Source organism: Pteropus medius, unplaced genomic scaffold (assembly GCF_902729225.1).
Source record: "Pteropus medius unplaced genomic scaffold, Ma_sr-lr_union100, whole genome shotgun sequence".
In the NCBI taxonomy this organism is placed as follows: domain Eukaryota; kingdom Metazoa; phylum Chordata; class Mammalia; order Chiroptera; family Pteropodidae; genus Pteropus; species Pteropus medius.
Genome location: NW_024346667.1, coordinates 24,717,779 through 24,732,640, shown reverse-complemented (window position 1 = coordinate 24,732,640; position 14,862 = coordinate 24,717,779). Strand labels below are relative to the sequence as shown.

Here is a 14,862-nt window from a genome sequence, read left to right as displayed (position 1 = left end):
TGACATTTTTATTCTTTTTTAATGTAGGCATTTATACCTATATCTTCTCTCTCTGAATCCCCAAATTTTGGTATGTATGCTTTCATTTTCATTCATCTCAAAGTATCACCTAATTTACATCTTGATTTATTCTTTGATTCATTGGTTGTTCAATAAACTGTTGTTTAATTTTTACTTACATGTGAATAGTCCATTCTGTTATTGATTTCTAGTTTTATTTTATTGTGGCTGGAAAAGATACAATCATTTCTATTTTATTAATGTATTGAGACTTCTCTTAATATATAGTTTATCCTGGGCAATGTTCTATGTGCATTTGAAAAAAAAATTGCATATTTTGCCATTTGAGGGTAAAGTTTTTAGAATATGTCTATTGTGTGTAATTAGTTTTTAGTGTTGCACAAGTTTTTTCTTTCATTATCGACCTTCTGTCTAGTTTCCCCCCCCCCCATTATTAAAAGTGGAATTTTGGAGTCTATAATTATTATTGTAAAGCTTTAAATTTTTCTCTTTAATTTGCAGTATATAAGGTTTTCAGTTTTATCCACCATAATGTTAGAATTAATCTTCCTTAGGACCACTAAGTCACTTCTTACTTAGCCGTGTGCTTTCTAACTTCCAATATTGTGTTGTTTTTAATCCAGTTCTTCTCATCCTTATGTATATCTTTCAAAATATTTTCTTTTTAGTGGTTTTGAAGGACTTAAGCAGGAAGCAAAATAATGTTCATGTGTTTAATTTGCCGCAGTAAACCAGAAATACATTTAGAAAAATATATATATACAAACTTGGATTATGTATATTAAATATGTGTAAAATATATGTACAAAAGACTTTATTGCTTTTTTAATTTCTACAATACTTAAAAGTAACAACTATCAAAAAACTTTTAAATTTTATTTTATTATTGGTTTCAAGTATAATCTGTATTTTATTAAAGGAAGCTGTGTGTTAGGTAAAGTTAGTTTGGTTTTGTTTGTTTTTCTTAAGCTTCAAGGTCTTTAAGACTATACATTTCTCATAAGATTATTTATTAAGGATGTGTAGATTTATCCTATTGGTTGCCATTAGGACTATTGAGAAATCTAATAAGAAAATTTGTTAATTGGACCTAATTGGATAAAAGTTGAATATAAAGAAACTAATGTAGGGGGAATAAAAAGATCGAAAGTCAGAAGCAACAACGCCATCTGCAAAAGAGGAGGCAGAATGTGATACCCAGAAGCATGAAAAATGTCGTCATCTTCTCTAGAAAAGTTCCATGAACAGTCCTGCCAACATGCCCAATCTTTAATTTCCTTTTCCTGATAATAAAGAGATGGCTGTAGCCCTAGATGTCTATCAGAATTTTAATAACAGAGTTGCATTTGGTGACCACCAACTTCCTTAAGTCTATGAAGAAAGTCTTTAATAATCAGATAGAATACGAAGCAGTATAGAATTGCCTTTTTCAGAAAAAACATGATGGAATGGTTGACCTTGTTCTACACTCCTTGTTCAGGTAAGGCAGAGGTTTCTGCACCATTGATGCTGTGTACCCAAAAAAAGAGTACAAATTAGAAATGAATATTCTCTGGAATCAAAACATAGAGGAATAATTAATCTCCAAAGTTTTTTCTCCCTGTTACCCCGATGTTCTCATTCTTCTCTTTACTAACCTCTTAAAAATGTCCTACCAAACAGGAGCTTTTGTGCTAATAGAATAATTAACTAGGACCTGGAAGCGTTCTCACTTTTATTACTTGATAAATTTATGATGTGGATGGGAAATTTCTTAAAATGGAAGAAATATGGTCATGAGCTCCAAAGTGAAATGGTTGGCCTCATTTGTTTAAGGAAATTTTATACGTAATAATTATTTTCTGTAAAATATTATCAATAAGATATCATACTATCGAATCATTGAGGATTAAATAAAGTTTGTGGGCTAACCTGAATACCTATCCTATTAAGTACTGTTTCAATCAATGAATATTAAATAGCTCATGAACTATAATACCTTTGAAAATTTGACTGTAACTCCAACTCCTTTGAAAATTATCTACTTTTTGGTTGTTCATTAGAATGAAATAAAATAACAATAACAACAGCAGCTATAATATTGATGTTAATAATAGTTAACATTAATGTTGTACTTGTTATCTGACAGATATTAGTTTAGGTGCTTTACATACATTAATATATAATAATTTTATGAGACCAATTCTATACCATCTTCATTTTATACGTGGGAAAAGTAAAGCAAAAAGAAATCAACAAAACTTCCAAAATTATACAACCAGTAACTGATGGAGCCATCTTTCAAATCCAGGCAGTAAGACTCCAAGTCCAATCAATACTCCAAACTACTAGTGAGCAAATGAGATTTTTTTTAAAAGTTACCAGTTCTTTTATGACTAAGATCCCCTTGAAAATTTTTTCCAAGTTACTCTGTTTCCAACCCTACCTTCTAAGTATACTTCCCCCCCGCTCTTACAACACATTTACTCACATCTTCACCTATCATTTTATGTAGATGGCTGTTACATTCAGATTCCTAGGCTTTCTACTAAGCTCAAGTTAACATTTCCAATTGTCTATAATACATGTCTAATATATATTCCACTGGAATGATAAAACTTAGTATAAACAAAATCCAGGCAAAAAAATGTAATGGTTAATAACTCAAACAGACATGGATTTGAAGCCTGGCACTATCACTTACCAATTATGTGACCTAGGACATAAGTAACCATTTTGAGCTAGCTCCTTTTTTGTTTGTAAAACAGGAAACAAATAGCACTTATTTCCAAGGACTGTTACAAAGATTTAAGAAAGAAATTGCTCAGTAGAATGCTTTAGTCAGTATACACAAGTGGTAGTAATTATTAGAAGGGAAACTTGGTTTAAAGATGTTTTCTTATTCTTCCCCACTTAAGAGCTACTACACAAAGAACAAACTACATAAGAAAAAAAATAGCTATATTGGTGCTGCATTTTATATAATTAAAAAAAATATATATATATGGTAAAAAGTTATTTAAAAATAAACTGTTTAAGACTAGATACAGCAGGTTCTGCTAGCTTTCCTTTATTGTAACGATAAGAATTGCCTTACTAAATTAAGAAATTATCACTCTGAAACCATTCATAAGGTTAATATAAAAAAGAAAAGTCAAATTTTATGTTACATGGAATATTGCTCTCCTGTCTTCCATGCTTTTCCTTTTCCAACCAATTTTCATCTGTCAAAATCCTAACCATTTTTTTAAATCTCTGATCAAATCTGACTTCTATTAGGAAGCTTTTGTTAATTTTCCTTATAACGAATGTATTTTTCCTCTAAAATTTTATGTAATTTTGTATCTCCCATATAACATTTTTGTTATAAAATATTTATGTTTTAATTATCTCATATTCTTAATAAAATATAAGGTAGTTTTCCTATTAAATTTTTAACTGAAATCTATTGGAATGACATTGATTGATAAAATTATATAGGTTTCAAGTGTACAATTTAATAATATATCACTTGAATATAAGGCCTTTCTGAGCCTAAGCATATGACATATATCTCAGTATACTTTTCAGTATTTAGGTGATTTAGGTATAAACACCATGAAATATCTGTTCAATGAGATCCTGGGGCCCTGCAGACTAAAAGACATAATGAGAGACACCCCTGGAAATGAGCTCTGATATAAGCTATGTTAGTGTGTGGCATGAGGTGCCAGGTCATGAAGTAACTTCTAAATTCACACCAAACTCATATTTGTCTTCCAACAATGTAAGGTAGAAAATGATATTATCATTTAAGCAAATTACACATGATCTAAATCTGTGTGGAGAGAAGGTTAACATGTAAAATAAAAACATTTATAAAAATATAAAGTATCTCTTTATATTGAGTGTATTGTTTTCCTTTGTTTTATTTCATTTTATAACTTATAGAGAGTTTATCAATCATTTAAAACTAATCAAAAGCCAGGGATGAGAACACGAGAATCAAAATATTGAGAAGGCTGAGAAAACCATTCGTGTAAGCAATAACATTAATAAATAATGTTTTAACTGAAGAAACTTTCATTTGGTTAAGCAATGAATTAAGAATATTGATTTTATTTTGTGGAAAAATGAAAATTCTAAACATGTAGAAGTCATAAACATGGAACAACTTAAAAATAAATTGGATTTTAAAAAAGTGGAAAATGAACAGAGTGATATGAGTCAAAACTGAAATATTTATAGAGCTACAGAATAGAGATAAGTCAATAAGAGCAAAGACCAGGGTAAACAACTGATGCTCTACGGTGAACCACACTGCCATATTTTTTTGGACATTGTATTTTGTGTTTTTACATCCCATCACATCTACAAAACACTCATCTGTGTCAACTGCTTTGGTGGGAAGAAGAAAAGGAAGGCAAGTATTCTTGGGATAAAACATTCTATTTTCCACTTTATGCCCATACGATTTTGACTACTCTAGGAAGCTCACATAAGTAGTACATACTGTGTTTGTCCTTTTGTGACTGGCTTATGGAACTCTGTACTTTCTGCTCAGTTTTGCTATGATAATGCTAAAAAAGTTTATTAATTAAAATATTAAAAAGAAGGCATTAAAAACATGTTCATAAAGAAAAATAATTTTCAAAAAATAAAGCATATTAAAATAATTTATTGAAGTAGATTTTAAAATTAAAACTTTTATATTCTAAAACCAATATTCTTCTAACAGTCAGTTATTGCCATAGTTGTAACATCTCTCCCTCAATTCTCTATTAGCTATACGATGGTCTGAATTGAACAATCAGCATTATATTGAATCTGAAGATTGTGTAGCCAAATCTGCCCTTCTAGTACAATGTCTGACTTCTACTTAAAAATTTTTATTTAAGTTTTAATATGTTTTATCATTATTTGAAAATATCTACATTACTTGAGAATAATCTATCTACTGCTTTAAATTTTAATAAAAAATAAGATATTTTTAAAGTTTTGGATTTATTCCAAAGCCTGACATATTTTAAACCTCACAGATGATTTAGCATATGTCTTTTATCTCAATGAATAGAAAGTGTAATTTTTTTCTGTCTGCTAATTGATTTATTTTCTTATTTATTATATGAATCAAGATCATTCATAGGGGAGAGTGACAGCTAATTCTTAAATGGCAGCTAAGCTACTAACAACTAACTAAAAAATAAGAAAATGCATTTTTTTCTCTAAATATTACTCAAAACATTTACAGAACTAAAAGATTTTAGAACAAATATTTTACTTTTAATAATCAAAGTAATCTAAAAAAAGAGTTAAATATGATATATTCACCTATGATCTGTCACATCTGTCTATCAATCAATCCACTAACCTATCTATAATGTCAAAACATTTGCAGTTACTAATGGAAACTATTATCAAGTGAGATTTCTTTGGCTCCCAATCCATTTTTATGAAATAAATAAATCACACAGATGATGAAAGTATTTTTATCTGTTAATGTCTGTAACCATAAGTCCAACTTCAAGTCCTCAGTGGGCTGGAGATATTAAGTTAAAAGAGAAACCTTGGCTCCTAGATGGGACATGGAAAGCATAAAATTAATGATTAGGAAAAATCTTCTGTATTTTCTGTATTTTCCTGTCAAGGTCACAGGCTGAGGTTGGAAAGAGTTTTGAGAGTGTATCTTAAGCTCATTCTATGTTCTGTTGTCATCATTAAAATGATCATACTGCAGTTGAAAACATCAAATAAGAAGTAACCATTGACATATTAATTAATGATCTCAAATCTTCCAACTTTTTGAAATGACATCAAAATCATCTCCACTGGCAAAAATTTATTTGCATTAAACAGAAAATATAATGTTGTTTTAAATTTCTTATGCCTTTTTCATATTTACTTTTTAAGTAAATCTGATAGCAGAATTACATGAATGTGCTTGCAGAAGTCTAATGAATTGTCTGAAATAAGATGGGGAAGAAAGCTCCATATTCACTGAACTACAGATGTGTGGCAGTTCCACCTTCTTTCAGTTGTGGCACACCGGGCATACTTTCAGTAAAGCAGCCTTGTTTTGACTGACTTCACAAGGTAGCAGAAAGGCCATGAAAGATCATACTGTGTTCCATCTTCTGCAAACATTGGAAAATGTACTTGAACTTCCACTTACCATGAAGTTCATCATGATTGAATGTGTTTTGTTAGAGTTTATAGTGTGCAACAGGAAATTATATTTTGGATTTACTATAGTTTTACAGTTTTCCCATATGTGGGTAGCTAAATGCCACCAAATTATTATACTTACTTCTAAATCTAAATATGTAACCATATAAATGTGAGACTTATTTTTTTGCAGATGAAGGAAATGCTTATACAGTAAATACTCTTGGAAATTTTAGGTGTATTATTTGGAAACACCCATTTTAATACTCCTATAAATACATTCCAGTGGATTAAAACTAGAGTTGCCCAACGTTGTTCTTTAGTATAGCTGGGGCTATTTCTAGAGTATGAAAATATTTAAATTAGATAATCATTACTATATGATTGTTGAATGCAGGTGAAGTTTAAATATTAGGCATTCTAGAGAAAGCTTACTAAATGTATGTCTCAGATATTAGCTCCTATTAAAAACTATGTTTTGCCAATCATTCTTAACTAGAAAAGATTGTTTGAACAAGAGTAAATATAAAGATGAATAATTAGTTCCCCCTTATTTTGCTATTTGGTTATCAGACCTAAAGAGATTTCAACCTGGTTTAGGCCAGACAAATATGGAATGAAAAAGCAAAGACTATAATCATATTCTTTTACCAGAAATCTTTAACAAATCTTTAACAAATCAAAGTTAAATAATATTTACACTTTGCTCTTTATTAGTGTATATTTTTATGGGACATCTCAGATAGCTTTGCACTCTAAATCAGCTATGTTTATTGCCACTCTAATCATTAGAGGTAATTAGCTCATCAAAATCTGGTTCTTGTCTCCCTCTGCTGTTATTGTTTTAAATCTAGTATCAGTCTGTTTTATACCCTGTCTATCCCTATATCAGCTTTCTAACCCATTCCTCAAACATAATCTCAAATGTAATGTGATACATTGTCCATTAGGTCTTACCCGATATTATTCATTTCCTTTGTCTCCCTAAACAAGCTCCTACGTCTTTGCCTCTCTACTTGGGCACTCTCAAATCCTGTCTTATGCCCTTCATGAGCCACTAGAAAAAGTGTCAATGACTACTCTTTTTGTCCATCCTATAGCAATTAATATAGCACCTAGAACATAAAAATAATTACATTTTATTAATGTTTATTTCTATCTAGATCCACGTTAAGTACCTGTTTGATAAAGTGCATATGATATGAATCACTTGAAGAGAATTTCATCGTGATTGAGAATCTGAAAAGAACATCTTTTAAAATTACATAAAATTACTTTTGCTTTATGATGGTGTCTTTAATTTTTTAATGTTTCAATGCTTTGTTTTCTATCTTTCTTTAGAGGAATTTTTATAAAGCTCTGAAGACATAAAAATTGTAAAGTGATGTGCTTGTTCAATATATAGTCCTCTTGTGGGAGCAAACGTTATTTTATCAAAGTAGAAGATATAAGGATATAAGTTCTTGATTAAAATTCATTTAGTGTGTTATCGGACTGAATATACATAAAAGAAATATTTGACATGTAGATCAGATTAAATTGATTTAATCTCAGTTGAAACTTAAGCATTAGTCATGGATAATTACTGTTGGAAAGGATATGTTTTAGCTATTCATTTACATAATATGAGCTTTCTGAATTGTATAGGAATTAATTTTTTTAAAACTGTGGCAGCTGCACACAACACACAGCTTCTAGTTAATGTAAAATAATTCATTGACTTCTACAAAATAGCCAATATCCTAATACAAATCTCCAACTGGAGTATAAGAGTTAAGAGGAAAAATTTAAGAGAGAATCTGGGAAAGATACTCACCATCCTAAATATACTAGAAATGACCTCATTTTATGGTAGAGCATTCCTCCCTGAAAAGAAAATTGTACTGATTTTATTAACCAGATTAATTTGTGATTAAATGTAAAATGAGCAGACTTTCTTGATCAACATTAAACTCATTCTTTGATAATAAAAAATAAATTAAAAATTTTCTTGATAAATCTTAAACTATTTGATAGCAAGAAATTATTTGTTAGTAAGATAGTAAAAAAAATAAAAGAAATAAGATATAAAGTTACACAAAATAAAACTATGTGAGTCAATATTCTCTGTTAAAATAACAGCCTTGTTCTGTACCCTATAAACACTAGATCAACAATGACATAAGTAGTAGTATAAAGATGAAAAGATTTTCCAAATTAAAATCAGTCAGTTATAACTGACATAATTTTGGACTTTCTTTTTTAATGTATAGCATTGAACATTAAAAAGCAATAATGGTCTACGGCCATGCCACCCTGAACAAGCCCGATGGCTGATCTCAGAAGCTAAGCAGGGTCAGGCCTGGTTAGTACGTGGATGGGATACCACATAGGAATACCAGGTGCTGTAGGTGTAAAATAATAATAATAATAACAATAATAAAAAGCAATAATGTAAAAATAGGAAAACTTGCCCAGTGTCATAGACACCTCACCAATCATGTTAATTTTTCTATATCTTTTTCTTATTTCTTCCTAATTCTTAATACTTACATTATTTTTATGGTTTTAATTGTATCCTGAACTTCTCATCTTTTCCACTTAAGAGCTTTAATAATTGTTTACCTACTATTTTTCTTTGTGTCATATTTATTTTAATTATAAATTAAAATTTCATTAAGTTAAAGACCCTAAAGTGTGTTCCCAGAAGCAATGATATCATCATCACTTGTAAACAAAAATAGCAATTTGGGGCTATTCCTCAGATCTATAGAATCAGAAGCTCTAGAGTAAATGGAGACAAAATCTATGTTTTAACAACTTCTCTAGGCCATCCTATTGCATGCTAAACTTCAAGAACTACTTCATCAAATATATTTTCCAAATATGGAAAAGCTTTATTCAATACATTATAATATTCTAAACTTTTTAAAAAATTTTATAGAATGTTTTATCAACAATTGAAATATGGTATCAAAAATTACGACTATTTTAAAATTGTTTTCAGCAAGATTTGTTTCAATTTATATTGCTAGTAAACATATAAATTAGCTTTTAAAATTATACTGTTCATGGTGTTGGTGTTTTCTTGGTAATTTTAATTTTGCTAACTTTCATTTGGAAAATGTACATATGTATGAAAAAAGTGCTGCATGAGTTTCATTTAAAAAACAAATAAGATTGATTGTTTAAATACTTTCTCATTTGTGTATGTTTGGAAATTAGTTTCAAAAAGTAATACTGATAATCATAACTAATATTTGAATGGAGTTTTATATGTGCCAAGCCCTTTCATCTTGATAATCCTATGAGGAGACACTATTATTCCTGCTTCACAGATTAGGAAACTGAGTTACAGATATCTTAGGGACCTACCCAAGGTCCTGATGCTTGCAGCTGGTGGAGCTGTAATTTAAGCTCTGGATCAGAATCCACATTCTTAATAACTATAATACAATTATGTAGAGAGATGATTTTATACTACCTAAAATAATTCCTGTAATTTAAGTTTATAACTTCTCAAATCTTTTCTTTCTTTTTTGCAATATATAGGCATCATTGATGATAAACATATATATACACATGATTCATTTATATATGTGTATATACATATTATATCTGTGTGTATACAAATATATATATATGTATAGCTCTCTCTATATATACATATGCATACATATATATGCATACATATATATGCATACATATATATATGTGTGTATGCATATATATATATGTATGCATATATATGTATGTATATATAGTTTACTGACATTTTTTATTTCCTAGTAAGATATAGTTCTCAAAGGAGAAAAGCCAGTGCTACCTATAAAAAGCATAGAGATTGAAATTGTTTGGTTTTAGTACAAGACTGCTGGATCGATCTATACTTTTCTTATGCCAGTGGATGAACAAGTAACAAGAAAATCAAACCATCCATGATTTATTAATTCAGTCGTGAGATGCATAAGTGATCATCAAGTGGAAAAGGACAAACCAAGGAAGGATCAGCTATTGGGAATTTTCAAAACACTATTTTTCACTCATATCTTCTATTATTTCCTGTTTTATATACATATATTTCCTTTCTTCTATCTAGAATTCTATTATTGTAAAAGTTGACATTTATTAAACATTGACTACATGCCAGGGATGTATTTTCTGTGGATTATTAAAGGTAGTAATTTGTACAAATCTAGGAAATGGTCTATGCTATTATCTTCATATTATAGATGGGGCAACTTGGCACAGAGAAATGATATCAAAGGATATAAAGCTAGTAAATGATAGAGCCAGAATTTGAGCTCAGGCAGTTTTACTTTAGAGGCCTTGTCCATAAGGACCACACCACTCATTGGGGAGGGAGAAGAGAGCTCAAGGAGAGGAGGGAAGGTGAGAAGAATGTTGAGGGTACATATGAAAAAGTTCATCTGCTAAGTTCCTTTTCCACTGAGCACAACAACTGTACCCTGATTTTCTCTTATTTTCTTTTATTTGAAACTTTGACATGAAGGTATTATTTGGGCATATGAATCCAAACGATATTCTATTCTTTACCCTCAGGATTTCACATTCAGGATGGGCCTTTGGGATCTTGTGAAAATAAATACTGTGGTTTGGGAAGGCACTGTGTTATCAGCAGAGAGACGGGGCAAGCAGAATGTGCCTGCATGATCCTTTGCAAACGGCACTACAAACCTGTGTGTGGCTCTGATGGAGAATTCTACGAAAACCACTGTGAAGTGCACAGGGCTGCTTGCCTGAAGAAACAAAAGATTACCATTGTTCATAACGAAGACTGCTTCTTTAAAGGTAAGCACAGGGTGAACCTAAAGTGTCACCCTCCTCTGTTTCCTTCTTCTCTACTAGTGCGTTTAAGCTTAAACTCTAACGCAATTTTATATTAGCAAATGTTTGAAAGTAAGAGGGAAAAAAAAGTGAGCTTAATTACACCAGTAAGCAGCAAACATATAGACATTTACATGGAGACAATTCTGAATTTCAGTTATGAGAACGAAGCTGGCCAAAATATGACTCAAAATTTAATATAGCTTACAGCATTGTACCATATGGCTTCCCAATCATGCAGTTATCTTAGGGATACAGGGTGGCTGGCCAATTCAGTCAGCAGGCCAAATCCACCCAGTGAAAATCACCTGGGGTGGGATTGAGGGAATGGTGAGTGCCAAGCCATGCTGCGATAACATCTCATTTCCTCCTGATTAAAAAGAATGGTTTCAGTTAGCGCCACATAATTCAAATTATATGGAATCCATAAATGCCCATCGAAATAACTATGAAGAATTCATACTAAACTCAATTAGTCAACCTGAGATGACCATTATTTAAAATTTTAAGTATTGGTATTTACTTTCATAGTACTCAAAATCATTGGTCTTTGTTTATGAAAAAGTATTGCTGAATTAGTAATTCGACAAATTATTTTAACATGCTATATAAATAAATCATTGAACAGCTTTAAAGTCATTTATTGACTTAGAAACATACTTATTATTTGTTTTGTTATTTGTGCTGGAGAGAATATTTGCTCATTAATAGTCATAACCAAACTAAAATTCTAAAGTGTTAAATATATGGAACTTTCATTATGCTAATAGATCAGTGACTGATCTACCTGATTTCTAATCTTTCGCTCCATGTCCCAATTTTTCAGAATATTCTTATTCAGATACGTTTTCAAAACTTATTTGATGTTTTAATTTTTTGCTTAAATTTATGCCTCAAATATGTTAATACATTTAAATTTGCTCACCAGTTAACGTAAAATGACTGTTTAAAAAAATGGTCCTTTTTTAAACTTGATAGTATAAAGTATCATTTCCAAGGTGATAAAAAAGTGATCACAGAAATTTTAAATGACATAAATACAATGCTGTGTGGTTATGTGGCTACTAGAAGCTGTTTGATATAAGTGAAGTCAAATTATAAGAATAGTTTTCTTATCAGAGAGACCTTCATGTACCTCAAGTACATGCACAGAGAATTTTATATTAGATTCTCTTCCTTTATAGAGAGAATAGCAGCTACTTTGGTTTTAAGTTCAGTTTATTCCCCTCTCCTATCAAATCTTTTTTTAAAAATAAGTAAAATCGATTCTATTAAAGCTCATAAAAGGGTATTTTTTCTGTCATTTTGACCTGTGATGGTATGGTAGATGTTTTTTGTTCTCCTAATGCATGATATCATAAAACTACATAAATAATATGATAATAAGTTTTGTCCAGCAACACCAGGGAATTGATTATGTGGAAATACATGATATAAAATATCATGTGGGAAAGAAATCTGGTGTATTTAACGTTTTACTTTATTGCTGGATTCTTAGGCATAATGCAACACAATAGGTAAGTCAGCATGGAGACAGATGTACTGGCTAAGAATGTGTCCTACCTTATGAGCTCCTAAACAATCATTTTAAAACTTTTGTTCTTTAGGCTTATATATACTAAACATATTTATTAGAGCTATGATTGCTTCAAAATACTTTCTCATCATATATATAGTTAAAATACCATTTATAAATCATAGCACATTTTCCAGAGTTGAAGGCCTGCATTGTTGTGAAGATTAAATTAATTTTTGTGTTTGTGAATTATATTTTCTATGGAATTTCAGCAATTTATATTGTTTCCTATAATGGCACACAGGAAGAGGCAAATCAAAATTTTAGGTTCAAGAACTGCTGAAAACTTATGTTTAATTGTTTAAGAAAAAATCAAAACAAACAAAATAATAGGAATGATTTTTCTTCCTTAGAAAAACATTTGCTACTTTTAGATTTAATAAGAGGTGATTATGAAAACCTTTGACTAGGAGTCAACAAAGGAGAAACTATAGGCCGAGTTCAGGTTGCAGCCCATTGTTCTAGTAGTTTTGTTGGAATAGCCATACCCACTTGTTTAGGGATTGTCTCTGTGTGTCTGCACTGCAAAAGGAGAGCTGAGGTGTTGCAACAGTGAGAGTGGAACCTGCAAAGCCTAAAAAATGTTTTATCTAGAATTTTCCAAAAAAAAATGTTAACTTTAAAAGTTACTGCTTTAAAAGATTACTAATGCCTTAAAATTTTAAAAATATTTGCAGATCTTTACTATTCTGTATCTTCTTGGCTGTGATAGTGAATACCTGAACCAACGCATGCGGTAAAATTAAGCAGAACATACACACCCATGCACAAATTGATACAAGTAAAATAAGAAATCTGAGTAAGATCACTGGACAGTATCAAAGTTAATATCCTGATTATGATATTGTGGTATAGTTTCGCAAAATGTTACCAATACTAGTAACTAGGTAAAAGGTACATGGAGTCTCTGTGTGTTGTTTCTTATAACTGCAAGTGACTCTATAATTATCTCAAAATAAAATAGTATAATAAAAAAAGTCTTGAAAAAATATTATAAAATACTTAAAACGATTATAAAGAAAGTAAGATTTGTGTTATTCATTGGTTATTTGAACTTTAAGGTAAATCTGTGTTTCTCATATTGAATTTATCAGATTTATGTTTGGCATTTATATTTGAACATTAAAAATAGATTATATTTGTACAATCATGTATATTGATTGTTTTAAAAATAAGATTAGAGCCCATGTTGAAAACATATATATCTATAATTATATTTATATCTCTATATATCTATATTTTAACTATCTATAATTATGTCTTTTTCTATTATTTGTATTAAATATTTAGATCCTTCTGTAGTATGCTCAGAATTTACTATTACTTACTCTTAAATATAGACATAAATTCACTAAGAATTATCTTTATGATTTATGATTTGTGGAACTGTAATTAAAACACATAACATATCTATGAGCATAACATGTTTCTAATTTATTTCTATTCACATTTATCTGATTACAAAGAAACAAATATTGTAGTATTTGTTTAGTGGTATCAAATACTTTATGAGAGTGCTTAACATAGCATAAAAGTTTCTATTTTTATGTAATGCCTAGCTCTTTATTGTGATGACAGTTTTGCCTTAAAGTCATTTCCTATCCCCACTCCCACCCTCAAAGGGCTTTCTAACTGCTGCAATCCATATCATTTATAACAGGTATAATTTCCTCTCACCCAGACACCAGGTCTGTCTGTCATACAAAGCAGAATTTAGTTACTCAGGAGTATAGACGTTGGCTGGAGTAAGAAACTCAAGATATAACCTATGCCAAAATGAATAGGGAATTAAACCTTTTATGAGAAAGTCAATTGAACACAAACTCTTTTGCCATTTACTGTGCTGAGAATAAAACTGCCATAAAGGCAAATGTTCTGTACATTTAAATGTGTATCACAAACAATAACGACTTGGGAAATATGGTTTTTATGGCTATGTGTGTGCTATTTGAATGAGATTTGACATTGTGTTCCTTTTCTTTGATATAATCTAGAGAGACATTTATATTCCATTTTTTAATTGGTTCTTTCACCCAAACATTTTCCTTTCTTTTTCTTTTTCTTTCTTTTCTTTTCTTTTCTTTTCTTTTTTTTTTTTTTTTTTTTTTTTTTTTTTTTTTTTTTTTTTTTTTTTTTTTGCTAAAGATGGGGTTTGTACAACTTAGGCTAGAAAACTAGGCTGCAAATGATATTTTTATTTATTTATTTATTTATTCATTCATGTTTTGTTTATGAGAAATGTTCAATTTTTTAAAATTTATTTTTATTATGATGACACTGGTTAATGAAATTCAGGAAGTTTTGGGTGTACAATT

At 30.0% G+C, this 14,862-nt stretch overlaps 1 protein-coding gene across 2 annotated transcripts in view; it reads left to right on the top strand.

Annotated features, from left to right (window-relative positions):
* The window catches only part of FSTL5 (follistatin like 5), a 544,717-nt gene that overhangs the window by 168,083 nt on the left and 361,772 nt on the right, over nucleotides 1-14,862 (top strand). For both annotated transcript variants that reach the window (XM_039876278.1, XM_039876277.1), the window contains exon 4: nucleotides 10,687-10,935. In XM_039876278.1, coding sequence (XP_039732212.1) covers nucleotides 10,687-10,935 — 249 coding nt within the window. The remainder of the gene's footprint in view (nucleotides 1-10,686; nucleotides 10,936-14,862) is intronic.